The following is a 14,076-nucleotide window of genomic DNA, read 5'->3' on the forward strand; positions in this document are numbered from 1 at the left end:
CAGCCTATTTTTATGTTTATTTCATTATAGCTTAGTCATATTTCATTTATTGCTCAATGTAATTTATTTTCACTTCCTCCCAATTAATTGCTTTTTTAAATTCACTCAGATCTGGGCTATGAACCCCTGATGTAGTGGAACAGCGTCTTATGAGAGGGTCAGTGTCTCAGTCACATAAATTAGAGCTTAGCTGACCTGGGCTGTATTCTTCTTTTTATAAACCTATTCTGCTAAAATATCTGATTAATTCTTTATGGTCGAAAACCCCTAGCAAAGCAGTTTGAAGTGCGAACGTCCCTGGCTGTGATCCACGGCGATAGTGAATGAAATGAGCACATCCACTGACTCGGCCTACTTCTCATTCCCCAAGATAATTGAGAGCCTTCACATGAACAGCCATACGGGGAGCACGCGGGCTCCCCGTCCCCGAACAATATGGCCGGGCCGCCTTTATGTCTTGTGTGTGTGTGTGTGTGTGTGTGTGTGTGTGTGTGTGTGTGTGTGATGGGAGGTACAGTACCCGTTAGCACAACACCTGTGTTCGCACTTAGGAGATCCAGCGCTTTCTAAGCCCCGCCCACCGCGCGCGCTCGCGGAGCGCATTGTTGAAAGAGCTCCGCGTGTTTCTGTTTTTGTCTGTGTTGAGGCTCGCGCGGCCAGTGACGTCAGTCGAGTTGTGCGCATTTTTCGCGCAACTTGAGGGGAAACCTGTGCGTGAACGATCAGCGGGGCAGCTGTTTGTAGATAGAACGTGGCAAAGCGGCGGCGAAGAACCTCAGCCATGCAGGCAAGTGTGAAAATACTTCACGCGAGTGTGACTTGTGCGCTCGTGCACTCGCGCGGAAGGGCACCGAGTCTCTGTTGCCAGAAAATAACATCAAAGTGAAATGATTCCAGGAAACCTCACACACCACGGCGCGTTTGCGTGGGCCGAGGCCGTGCACGGGTTTTATCTGCCGCAGCGTCTTGTCTTCGCCTTTGACTTTGACAAATGTTTTAGCGTTTTAACAAATAAAATATGGGAGGCTGAAACGATGAAACTATGTCCTTGCAGCAACCAGAGTGTGATGTTGAATATAAATCTGCATCACATTTCCACCTCTGGTCTATGTAGCCACTCAAACCTTGACATTATTGAAGCCATAAAACAGCAGATTGTGCTTTTAATGGTGGATATGAGTGGTTTTAATAAAGATAACAATAACAAAAGGCCCAGAAACTCGCTGGACACAATGCTTGTCTGAGCAGGGATTGTAGATAGTTAAAGTATGACTTGCTGCTGAGAGTTTTTCCCTTTCTGGTCGTCTCAGGCAGCGCTGGGTCAGGGTTTTTCAGAGGACCGTCGCTCACGTATGGAGATTCGGCGGCTCGTGAGCGAGGCCGTTTCCAAGTGGCACTTGTTTCGCCCGTTGCTCCCCGTAAGTGTGCTTTTAAAGGTGCACATGTGTGTTTGTTCCTGCGAGTGCGTGTTTCCTCGTTATGTCACCCCGATGAATGAGGCAGGTTACCATGGCAACTATGACATCTACTGTATGACACCATTCCTAGGAAAAATAACAGGCTCCTCTATGACTGGTCCGTATTCCCTCTCCAGAAGTGAGAGACCTGTTTGAAAGCAACAAGAGGCTATAATGGAGGAGGTGTTAAGATCTTGGTTAATTTTTTGTCAATTTAAAAATAAAGGAGCAGTTTTAAATTGTGGAAGAAGGCTGATCCTACAGAGCTTATTAGCTTTCATAAGGTTTGGAAACATGAAAAAAAAAATCCACCTGTGAATGAAAGTATTAGGTACTGACCTAATACTCACCACTGTCAACCAGAGTTTTGCTTTTAATCACCATTGTCATCACCACCTCTTCTGCACAGAGGGATGTGTTAGTTCTAATCCTTCCAGCGGAGAAGTTGCAGCCTTTTCATCTGTCCTCACAGACCCACAGCACCGTATGCGTGGCTGTCTGGCGGTGCTGGCACAGCGCATCTAAACGCGTCCTAGCACACAATAACGCCCACGTGGACACACACACACGCACACACACACACACACACACACACACACACACACACACACACACACACACACCGCCTTTGTTCCAAACCTGAGGGAGACAAAGGCAGAGCGACACCATCACAGAGCAGATGCACAGAACAGTGAAAAGCTGCTGCAGAGCTCACACCTGTGGGCCTCTGACCCACATACAGCAGGGCCATGTGTCGGACGCGTCCCACTTTCCAACATGAGGATGCATCATTAACCCACTGTCAACAGTCTGAAGTCACCTGAGCTCATTACACACACACACACACACACACACACACACACACACACACACACACACACACACACACACACACACACACAAAATGCATCTTTTATCCCCTAAACCTTGTCCCCTTCCTTCTGGACCGGCCTTTTTCCCAGGGCGATGCACCCTCACACGACCCCGGTCCAACAGGAGCTCACACACCTGTGCGCTCCAATTAAGCCCGCAGTGTCGGCCCGGTGTCAAAGTGGTTTCCTGGGGTCCTAAAGTGCACAGTATCTACCATTTTAGCCACTGTGTTGGCTCTGCCTCTGACACACACAGTCCCTCCTTCTCTCTCTCTCTCTCTCTCTCTCTCTCTCTCTCTCTCTCTCTCTCTCATACCCACGCTGGCTCTTTCCTGCTCTCAGTCTCCTCTCCTGCTGCTCCATTCTCTTATCCCTCCTTCCCACTCTCTGATTTCCCTCCTCCTCTCTGCCTCTCCTTCTCTTCCTCTTACACGCGGACGCACAATCTTTCCCCCCCCCGCGCTCTCCTTCCGCAGTCTCCCTCTCCCGGTATCCGGCAGCCTCTGTGACGAGCAGCCTCCCTCGCCCGTGGATCCCTTCACTTGAGTAATTAGCCTTGAAGTGCTGTTGAAGATCATCATATTTAGCTCGGCGACCCAGCGGCGGAGTGCAGACAGATATAGACTAGGCTGGCTGGAGGCAGGGTGCCTGGCAGCGGGCACGCTCTCTATCTCTCCCCATTCACACTCGGCGCCGGGGGCTTCTCGGTGACGGCGCGGCGGAAGTGAGGGGTGGCGTTGCTTGGAAAGAGGCGAGGAGGGGAAGCGAGAACGACGCGGGGCTGGAAGCGCGGCGCACACACACGCACACACACACACACACACGCAGGATGAGAGTCCGCGGCGGCAGCACATCGTCCTAGAGACGGAGACGCGCACGGAGAACCGGCAGCATCCGTCGCTCGCAGCCCGCACAGATTTAAGGTGAGAGTTTTTAAAACCAGTCAACGTCTCGTTTTCCTTGTTTTTCTCTACTTAGAAACGATTGTTGCTTGATGCGTGTGAGAGAGATACGCGTTTGTGTGACCCATATTGTTGAACCTAAGGTGCATCACAGCAGGGATTCTGTGCAGGATGTCCTCTCTCTCTCTCTCTCTCTCGCCCCCTCTCTCTCCTGCTCTATTGGTCACTCCCCAGTTCTTTGGACACACAAACAGCTGTGTGACACCACTTGTTGGACTCGCATCCGACTTGACACGGAGCGAGAGATGAAATAATGGTCACTTCTGTGTGTGTGTGTGTGTGTGTGTGTGTGGATACAGGTGTTAGAAATCAGTGTGTGTGTGTGTGTGTGTGCGCGAGATAGTGAGTGGGTCTTTTGTTTGCCGGGCTGCCAGTCCGACGCTTGAGGACGCACATCATGGAGAATGACATGGACAGCAACACAAGAGACAATCAGTCACAGCAGCCTTGTGCCTGATTGCTTCTCGCCGCTTTGGAAGACGAGAGCATAAAAGGAGACCCGCATACTGTACGCGCAACAACTTGTGCAACCTGTCCTCTCTCCATTTAGCATCGGTGATTGCTGATTGGCCAATCAAAGCGTCTGAGGCTGCTGCTATATTTGCGTGAGGATAGCGGGATCCGAGTGGGATAGTGTTTGTCACGAGACAGACGGACGAGAGTGGAGGAAAAGGGCGAAAACAATTAAATGAATCACAGCGTGAATATTTAATCCCCCTGAACGCAGCCTGGACGCGTCGGTGTCAGACGCCACAGATTTGGGAAGGTATTTATTGGCATTTTGAGTTTGCGGCGGATTGCGGTGATGAATGTGTGACACAGAGCAGAAACCGCTAAGAGGGATCACATTTCAGAGATAATTGAAGCTCACACGTCGCCTTCGGGCGATCTTGCAGAAATTATCATTTTAGATCGTGTTTACAGTAGCTTTGCATCGCAGGCAGATGAGTCCTTGGTTTTGCAGGTTTTTATCAATTGTACAGACTGGTTTTTAAAAGGACTTTACTGCAACTTTGAGCACATTTTTTGTTTTTCAGCTGGTTTTATGCATCGACTCAGACACAGATGAGAGAAGATCTGGCTGAATTCACATTTCGAGGACTAGTGCATCTTTAATGACTGCACTTACTAATTAATACGATATAGTGCTCTTTAATAATATTTAATAAGAACGTTTCGCTGACCTCGTTGCGTGCAAGTATGCACACAAGTGGTTTTACCGTATTTTTAGTATTGTTGTCGTTTCATCTTTCCCTCCCAGCCTTTGACGAGACTGTTGATATGAATTTAAACAGCATGGATCCGTTCCCAGCGTGTAAAGTGTCTCTTCCTCCCCTCTCACCCATAATGACCATCGATTGGGGAAAGGGCTGACAAGGCAGCAGAGACTTCAAGTCAGCAAGATAATTGTTGTCAAGGAGATGAGGGCGTGAGCTCCAACCAGCTGGCAATTGAAATAATAAAGGTAGCGCGAAGACTGTTGCACTTTCGCTTTATGGCCGATAAAATCACGATTTCAGGGTTCAGAGTTCTTGAATAAATTGCTGTTTAATTCAAAGAGAATCGGTACTCGGTCGCCTTCTGAGGCGTCCATCAAGTTAAATTAGCAGAAGCGGTAGCATTATTAGGCGTGAGTGCAGTCTTTTGCACGTCATAACTGGCCTTCCTGTTCAAATGTCCTCCTCTGCCTTTCCCGGGTTTCTCCAGTTTTTTTTACTCGTCTCCCCCCCCCCCCCCCCATGTCTGTTATTTCCCGTTGCTGAGTCTGCTGGCTCCCACCCCACCCCGTACGCTTCTGAAGAGTCTCCAAACGTCTGCATCATGACTTTGTGTCTCTCTCATCTCTTTCTGTCAGGCTTTTGTTTTTGATCATCCCTCCACTGTTTCCACTCTACTTCTCCTCCTTTCAACCTCATTTCCCCCCTCAGTTCTTTTGATTGCCTGCAAGTGCGGGCGTGCGCGAACGTGCACGTGCACCTGCGAGTGTGCCTTTCGGATGCCATGTCTTCTGGTTATCTCTGCATGTACAGCAGGTGTGTGTGTGTGTGTGTGTGTGTGTGTGTGTGTGTGTGTGTGTGTGTGTGTGTGTGTGTGTGTGTGTGTACTGTACCTTTGTGCATAAGTATCATCTTGATAATGAAAAGCTTCCTGCTTAGACATAATTAGTGGCAACTACTCAAACATGGTTAGAGGAACAACGATGGCGTATTCACTCCAACAACAAAGTGTGCTGCACTTCAACTGAAGGGCTTAAAGGGCCATTGCGTGCTTTTTGTGTTCTGATGCTACATATATACAGTACATATACACAGACACAGTCCCGTCCTCTCTCCAGTTCCGCTCACTGCCACTGTAGCTGTAATTCGAGCACAGAGGTCGATATGACTGAAGTTTTTGCTGTGAAGCAAAAGTACATGCATGTAATAACATTTCCCAAACTTTAAGTTAAATGTTTTAACCTTCTTGATTGTTGTCATCACATTCACTTGAATGGCTCATTGTTTTCCTCTGTGCTGTGACTGAACACTCCCACTGAGAACTTCTCTGCATCGCAGGCGCTAAATATAAATAAACCACTATTTACACTATTTATTGCCTCGAACGCAAAGGACTATTTAGTGACTCATTTTAGTCTCCAAGCTGAAAGTAATGAAGTGACTAAATTGCCATTGAGGACTTTTTCTGTGATAAAAAATAGTCTAACGAATTATTATCCACAGGGCAACTTCCTGCTTGACTTGGGATGAGAATAATGGTATTATAACAGCCTCAATGTAGCTTAGCATCTTATTAACACATATACAGTAAAACATTACAATGGAACAAATGTAAAAGGGAAAAAGAAACACAAACACTGAGCATCATCATAATGAACTGACCCGCGTGACTTTTAATGCTTGTATGACTTTACTAGAGAACAAGGTACACTGTGCACCGATCAAAAGCCTTACGATGACCTTTAACCCCACAGATGATGGACAGCCGGCTTTCGGCTCCGAGGAGGGTGACGAGGAGTCTCCCTGCGGAGCGGAGCCAGCAGAAAACCAGCACCTACATCGTGCCCTGCTTCCTCTTTGTGGAGGTGAGTGTCCGCTCCGGCTGGTCGGCCTCTCGCACCTGCAGGTGTGGTCCTGGTCCGACCCGGACGTTAAAACCACCGGAAACAGGTCCAGGCAAATAATGTGAATTTTGTCCTTCACATGAAACTACACTAAGAGGTGATGTGCTGCTACCGTGGACAAAGGGGTGAATCACAGTGAAGGCTGCACCTGTGGATGTGAGCGAACTGTGAACTCGGCAGGTGACGGAGGTTCAGGAAACGGCTGCGGTCGCGCGGAGCGAACTGAGGCGAAAAGCACATTTCACAGCCTTTTGTCTCAGACGTTCCCTTCTCCGCTCTCCTCCACATCTCGCTCCACCATCACTTCATGTGTTTCTCATGGCAGATTAGCAACAATGGGTGTCATCTGGGAAATTGCCTGAATTAACAGGCTCTGTTTTCAATTCGCCGCCTCCCAAAAGAAGTGATTGATTTGATGTAATTGTTACAAATGGGTAATTACCCGCGGTCCATGAATCACTTAGTGATAGCATTCAGCGGGAGGTTGAAGGGATGGATCGCTGAAGTGCTCTCTGCAAAGATTCTCTCGAGTGACCTTTTTGCTCGTAAGCTCCTCAATTCCTTTCCTCTCTCCTACTCTTCCCACGACTCTCCCTCTCTCCCCGTAATCCCTAAATGCCGGAGTGCTCATGTCTTCATCCGCGTTTCCTAATTAATTGGCCTAATTAAGAGCGGAAACCCAATTAGCCCCATGCTACCGCTAACACACTCCAAGCCTGCAGTGATGCCTGAATGGGCTGAAATATCTGGAGTTTCTTCAGCACCAAATAAAGTCTTCCAGCTCCTATGGGACGCTGCATTCCTTCATACTGTAGGTTATAAACAATTTTAAGTTTCACTTTCAATGGAAATAATCGAGTCTAGCGGAGAGTTGGCTGGATAAGGCCGGCGTTTAGGCTTTTTGCTGCCTACAGCCAAACAGGAGCTGTGCACAGATGCGGACGCGCTTCTGTCCCAGAGGCAGAGAGAACTTAAATAAACATAAATCGCATCAAAACTCTGTCTGATTCAGCGTTAGCGTCTTTTTTTTTTTTTTTTAAAACATCAGCCAACCTGTGAATCGCCTGCAGGCGTCCTTCGACGTTCACCATCATTCTGCTTCCTGCTCCCTCTTGAGGACGCGTTTCAATGATTTCCAGGTTTCTAATTATTTCGCAGCGTATTTATGATACCCCTTAGCCTCTGTCTGCCTGAGTTGCTCCCCTCCTTCAGCATTCTCTTTGACAGTCTCTCGGGTGCTGCCCAGTCCCGCTTCTGGTTCACATCCGCCCCATCATTTATTCCCATACGCGCCGTGGATCTCTCCGCTATTCCCCTTTACTTGTAAATCTTCATCTCCACCTCCCTCTCAAAAAGTCTGTCTGCTATTGTAAAGACCTGGTCTCTCATCAGTGCTCCTCCACACACATCACGTCTATCATTCTCTCTCTGTTTGGTCAGCTTCTTTCCAGGAGCTGTTCTTACTGTTCCCAACACCAAGGTGCAAAGAAGGGGTGTGATTTTAATCACTACACGTGCACCCGACCGCGCGTGTGTGTGTGCACTGCAGTAGTTTAGGGCATTTTAATATTCCTCCCTCTGCTGTGTTCATACAGCAGCTTGCTGTAGCATAGCTCTCCCCGGAGGGTCCTGGCTTCTTTGTTGTTACATTAGCATCTCATTACCCGTTTCTATTCAATGGAGATGCCCGGTCGTATTCATCTTCCTCCCCTATGATCTTGTTGCAGATTCCCGCTCCGTTCCCCTCTTCTTCCTCTACGATCTGTCACCGGCTGCTGCCGTCTCCGTTTCCTCCTTATCTGCGTCACCGTGGCCTTTTTTCCTCTCGTGCAGCCACTGTCAGTCCGTGGCTCCATTTTATTTCCAGACCGAGGCTGCGACCTCTTTCTCCCACTTGTTCAGACTGAGTTATCAGCTTCATATATAAACGAGGGCTATTTTGCTGTGGTTCACTTGTAGCGGGGTGAGATGAAACAACATAATAGAAAGCAGATAAGTCCTCCTGGCTGTGGTTTCTCTGCGCCGGGTGTCTCGCTCCTCTTTGTTGTCCTCGCCGCCGCTGTCGCCGAGCTGCGACGCCGCACAAGACACTGGTTGGCTTCAAAGCAGCAGAGTCATTTCGATACGACGGACTCCAAACTCGCTGCAGACACCGCCGGGTGGGAGGAGGTTTGGGAGTTTGTGTGATCTGGACGAGGCTAACGAAGCGTGCGCATGTGGTAAAACATGAATGAAGCAAGTGGATCACGTGCATCCTCCACGACGGATCCAATATAAACAAATGAAACCATCTACGTGAAGTCCTATATATTCATACAAAGTAATTATTGTAATCTGTGTTTGGAAAGTTTTACCCCAGGGATGATGATGATGAAAAATATATTACATTCTTAACCTCATTCCAATCACATACTGTAGGAGGCGTTTTCTGTCCTCGTCTGCGGCACAGAATGTACAAAAAGAAGAATACTGAGCGAGGCGTCACCGCGTTCCTCAGGATGACACACGCAAAACCCACAATGCAGCGGTGGAGTTGTTAGCTTAAAATGCTAGGTGGAGGCTAACTGCTAACTGAACTGAGCCTCCTGCTCCGCTCCGGGCTCCCGACTCCCGGCTCCCGGCTGCCGGTCGGGAGCAGCTTCCTCCTCGCTGCTCCTTCCTCGCGCCTCGTTGGCTGCGTCCTCCTGTGGCACGCCCGGTTCGCTAGAGTAAATGTGCCGCTGCGCATCGGACCACGTACTGTTCCAGGTCCACGCACGGCACCGTGACACTCGGAGGTGTATGAGGTGTATGTGGTTTCCTCTGACCTCCTCTTTTGTATTTAGATAGAGATTTAATGCATGTACATTGTGTTTTCTTGGACTGATTCTATATAGTAGTGCTTGAGTCCACCAGTTACCTGCTGATGGGGCGTCTTTGTCTGTTTGGGTTTTTTGCTGTGGGAGCAGCCAGCGCCGGTTCCTCCGGTAATGAACCGCACAACATCGGGGTGTTGAAGCCAGCAGCCCCCTCGCCGCATGCGCTCTCTTCATCCATATTCCCTGCTGGCTCTGACACTGCCTCGGTGAATATTCTACCTCCAGGCAACACTTTTGTTGTACAGTATGTGTTTACTCCTTTCTAAAGATGTTTTGTTCTGAGCAGCTTCGCCTGTGCCAAGACTAAGGCCTCCAAAGCCAGCTGCACTCGCGGCTCCTCCATATCCAAGCAACAGTTATGCCTACGTATCCCTCCAACTCCGAGGAGTTAAATTCCTCTTTTATATTAAATTCTGATGCAAAAGCGAATCCGTGCACAGCGGCCCCTGTAAGCTATTTCCCAATGTACAAGTAATTATTTTCTTTAACCTCTTTATGGGCAATTTATTCGCCATTACCGGCTGCTCTTACATAAGAGATACAGCAAAGATACAAAGGAACTTATTTCATCATGTCCCTGAACACATTACCATATAATATCTAATTTATTAATTTTTTTTCATACTCATTTAAAAAATGCTCATCTATATTCCTTTTATGTGTGACTTCCATCTTCAAACACACGCACGCACGCACGCACGCACGCACGCACGCACACACACACACACACACACACACACACACACAGTAACGACTCATTCTCACATCATTCTCTCCCTAGTTTTCTCCTCATTATCTCTCTGTGAATAGCACCTGCCTGCCGCCTGGCTGCTGCGCTGGGACTTTCGCAGCACTCAGGATGGTGGATGTTTGAAACACTTGTTAGCTGCCTGCTCCCCACCTGTTATCACTTTAGGGAGGGAGGGACGGATGAGAGACTGTGTATATCAAAGCGCGCCGCGTGTGAGCTCGTGTCACCGGCAGCTGTCAGAGCCGGTCGCCGGGCTGCAGTAGAGAGGCTAACGTATTGGATCAGAAATAGAAATGTACTGTAGGAACAGAGCAGGAGCCAGAGAAAGGATTTTCATGGTTTAAAAGCAACATGCAGTTATCGCAATCAGAAAAGAAGCCAAATTCTCACTGCTGGCCAAGATGCTTCTTGCATAAATGAGCCAAATAGTAAAATAACTAATAATTTGAAGCCAAATTTCTAAATTTGGAAAAATGACAGCTTTGACCAAAGCTGTGCTGATTTCTTTGCCGTTTCTGTAAAAGCATGCAATTTTAATGATTTGTTAGAAAAATTAATAATATGGTTATAAAAATGAATCTACTGGTTTATATGTAAGTAGAGAGCTTTGGAATGAAACTGTTAATTGTGCCGTTAGGTCTCATGGTGTGTGTGTGTGTGTGTGTGTGTGTGTGTGTGTGTGTGTGTGTGTGTGTGTGTGTGTGTGTGTGTGTGCGCGCGCTTGAATGTGCGGTGAAAGTGAGTCAGGAGATGGGTGTGTGTGTGTGTGTGTGTGTGTGTGTGTGTGTGTGTGTGTGAGAGCCTGCATCTGCTTTTTATTCTTCCCCGTTAGTAAGATGCGGGGGCATGTGTGCTGGGGATTTAGTAGAATTATGTGATTGTTCTTTGGTGTGTAGCAGTGAACATTTAAATGTGCTATTCACGGATATGTAGTCCACTGGCACAAGAAGGCTCTGCCAGCATTTGTTTGGTATACGAGAGAGAGCGAGAGAGAGAGAGGACAGAAGAAAGTGTGTAGAGAGTCATGGAGTGAAGCAGAGGCACTAAGTGTGTGTGCGAGAGGGGAGATTCACAGCGTATGATTGGAGAGACATGGGAGGAAATGCATCGAGAGCAGGGAGACGCCGAGCGGGCGGCTTTAGAACTGAGTGAGGAAAGGTTTCTTTGACACATCACACACACGCGCACGCACACACACACACACACACACACACACACACACACACACACACACAAAAAGAACGCTCTTGAATTCAAGATAAAGACGACGTCGTGATAAAGTGGAGCCAGTGATCAGACAAACAAAAGAGCTGGAAGAAGAGAAGGGGGCAGAGCACCGTGCCCACAAGATGAAGGCCTGCTTTGATCCTCCTCCTCTGCCTTGTTTCCTCTTTGTATTTTACCTTTCTCCTCACCTCGCCCCCTTTCAGCCTCATATATCCTCATTTACTCACTTGCTTTCTCCTTCCTGTCTTATTTCCCATGTGGCTTTGCCCTGACGCACTGTGTGATATACTAATGCCTCATCGCCCCTTTTATCTGTTCCTCCCCGTCCTCTCCTCCATCACTTGGCTGCAGTGCAGCCCGCGGACACCAGGGGGCGCTCGAGGCCAATCATTCCCCCGTTCTGCCCGTTGCTTCCGTCAGATGGCTCAACTTTTTAGTCCTGAATGTGTGAGCGTTTGTCTGGCTCATTTGCATACGGTGCACATTTAAAATCAGACCGTGGCTTCTGTGGTCATGCTGAAAATCGGAGCGATATCATCTGGGCTGCCGCGAAGCATTTACGGGCTTTTCGTCACGTGATGCAGTTTCTTTATGAGCTTCATAATGTAAGCCGCTTTCTGTGGTGAGAGGACATTTTGTCGGTCCATTTTGTTACACACTGCATGTGGTGGATATTAAAATGAAGCAACACCAACTATGAACGGCAAACATTCAAAACGAGCCTTTATGGAAGAAGATACTTGTTCTGCGCAGTAAGAATGTGGTCCGACTGAGAGCAGAAAGCTGCTCGTCGGCGCTTCCTTCGAGTCGTGGGACACTTGTCGTCTCGCAGCAGGACGCTGTCGTCCCAACACCACGTTCTCACCCTCCGTCCACGTCGGACTTTGATCCGCTGACTGCTCCGCCATCTGGCCGCTCCGCACAGGCCGCGGGTGGAAGTGGGTCGCGTACGGTTCCCGCGCACGTCACGTTTGAGGCTAAATGCATTTAAAGGGAACTTCACTGGCCCGTAAACTCCTGCATATCGTTCCTTTAACTTCCCTTCGAGGTGCAGAGGGGTCGTACGTGTACGAGCCGTGAACCTCGATCACTCAAGTCCCTGTCGTTTACTGGCTCACTGGCTGTTAGATCCCTATTTAAACCCCTCTCTGCTTCTCACTGGACACGGTTCTGCCAGAACAGAGCATCCCTTGTTCCCATCGCGGCGCCGGATCACAGACGCGTCCGGAAGCGAGAACAACCGGAGCGCGTTGTGATTTCATTTGTTTCTGATGCGGCTCCACCGTGGCTGCTTTGTTCCCGACTCCCCAAATGATCTCCAGAGTAAATGCGCAGCTTCACGGGGCCACGGAAATCTAAAAGTAAAATGGAGCCAACGCTGCCGTGCTGTGAATGGATTTCCCAGCGCGGTGACAAACAGCCTCTGTGCGATGGTGAGAAACTGTAGATGTGGACCCTGAGTAAACAGCCTGATCCGACCCTCTGACCCCTGCAGCTTAGAATGAACTCATAACGCAAATCAGCATCTCAAGGTGAGTGTGCGGAACGTGATACAAACCATCCACTTGAAGGTGCTCCGACCTTTTTGGACGTGTGGACAAACGGGTTGCAGCACGTGCAGTATTGGTCCTGTCCCGAAGTGACCGGACGGCGTCACCCCGTCGTGCATTATTCCGCTCACGCGGCCGTGGGATCACTCAGACCGACGGCTCGATCGATGAGCGCAGCGCACGTTAGCGCGCGGCGTGTACGCGCAGACGCAGAGCGACGTCCACGCGCTCCCGGGAAGCCCCCCCCCCCCCCCCCCCCCCGCTGCTTCCCACAGACGTGCGTTTAAGCTTCGATGGGTGTTCGTGCGGTGCGGTACAACCCCCGCCCCCTCCCACCGCCCCTCCCCGGGGAGAAAAGGATGACGGGAAGAAACGCTGGGCTCAGCGTGCGCGTGTCAGAGTTCCTCCTCACCCGCACGCCCGCGGCCTTTCTCGCTGCGCACACACACGGAGAAGCACTCGCGCGCCCACTCGCGCCAACACACCGAGATCACGTCCTGTGGATGGAAACAAACAGGCAGAAACGTGTAGGAGCGAGCGGCTTGATCCTCGTGGGCTATAAATATATACATATAAACGACGGCGTGGGGGCGTCCGTATGACTTACCACCAGCAGATGCGCGTGTTCCTGTGCGCTCGCCAATGCCGCGTGGCTTTCCCTTTGAACGGCCTCAGCGTGTTGTCGCTCGACGCGCCGTCCCTCCTGCGCCGCGCTGCGCTCGCGCGACACGTTCGCAGGCGCCTCGCGCAACAGGAGCCGGATTGAGTTTGCGCACGTCCACGGATCAATGATTGAACGTTTCGTTTTCTTTTTCTAATTTCCTCTGGTTTCTTCCGCCACCTGCCACTGCGAGGCGTTTTCACGCATGTAAAGCAAATATAGGTTATTACTCAAATCTCCAGTCTCCTTTGAAATCATCCGCATCAGCTACAGCCATCGTCATAGTTGACACTGAGGTGGATTTAACATCGAGGGCGACCTATGCCGCCGCTACTTCCTGGAGTCCCGTCGCCATGGAGAGGTTGCTTGGAAACCAGCAGACTGCAGCCAGCCACTTGTTGCCGAGATGTGTTTACAGTATGTACAGCGTTTGTGTCTACACTCTGGCCTGTGTGTGGAGTAAACAGCCACAACCTAATTGTGTGCCGAATGGCGTCAGAGGTGCCGGCAGGGTTCTCACCTCTGGACAGTCTCAGCAAAAAGGATGCTGACCGCCATGAACGACAAACTACACTACACCCAGAATAATTCACTCACAATTTAGGAAATAGCCCCAC

The 14,076-nt window shown here is 49.5% G+C and overlaps 1 protein-coding gene across 6 annotated transcripts in view; it reads left to right on the plus strand.

Moving 5' to 3' along the window:
• Positions 1–647: 647 nt before the first annotated feature.
• The window catches only part of plppr2b (phospholipid phosphatase related 2b), a 29,317-nt gene continuing 15,888 nt past the window's right edge, over positions 648–14,076 (plus strand). The window contains exons 1-2 of one of the 6 annotated variants that reach the window (XM_055507558.1): positions 648–787; positions 6,263–6,373. In XM_055507558.1, coding sequence (XP_055363533.1) covers positions 782–787; positions 6,263–6,373 — 117 coding nt within the window. In that variant the 5' untranslated portion in view covers positions 648–781. Of the gene's footprint in view, positions 788–2,653; positions 3,253–3,688; positions 4,058–6,262; positions 6,374–14,076 lie in introns of those variants that run through there. The other 5 variants (XM_029149774.3, XM_029149794.3, XM_055507559.1 and 2 more) reach the window with 5 other exon arrangements.

The sequence above is a fragment of the Betta splendens genome, chromosome 1, assembly GCF_900634795.4.
Source record: "Betta splendens chromosome 1, fBetSpl5.4, whole genome shotgun sequence".
NCBI classification, from domain to species: Eukaryota; Metazoa; Chordata; class Actinopteri; order Anabantiformes; family Osphronemidae; genus Betta; species Betta splendens.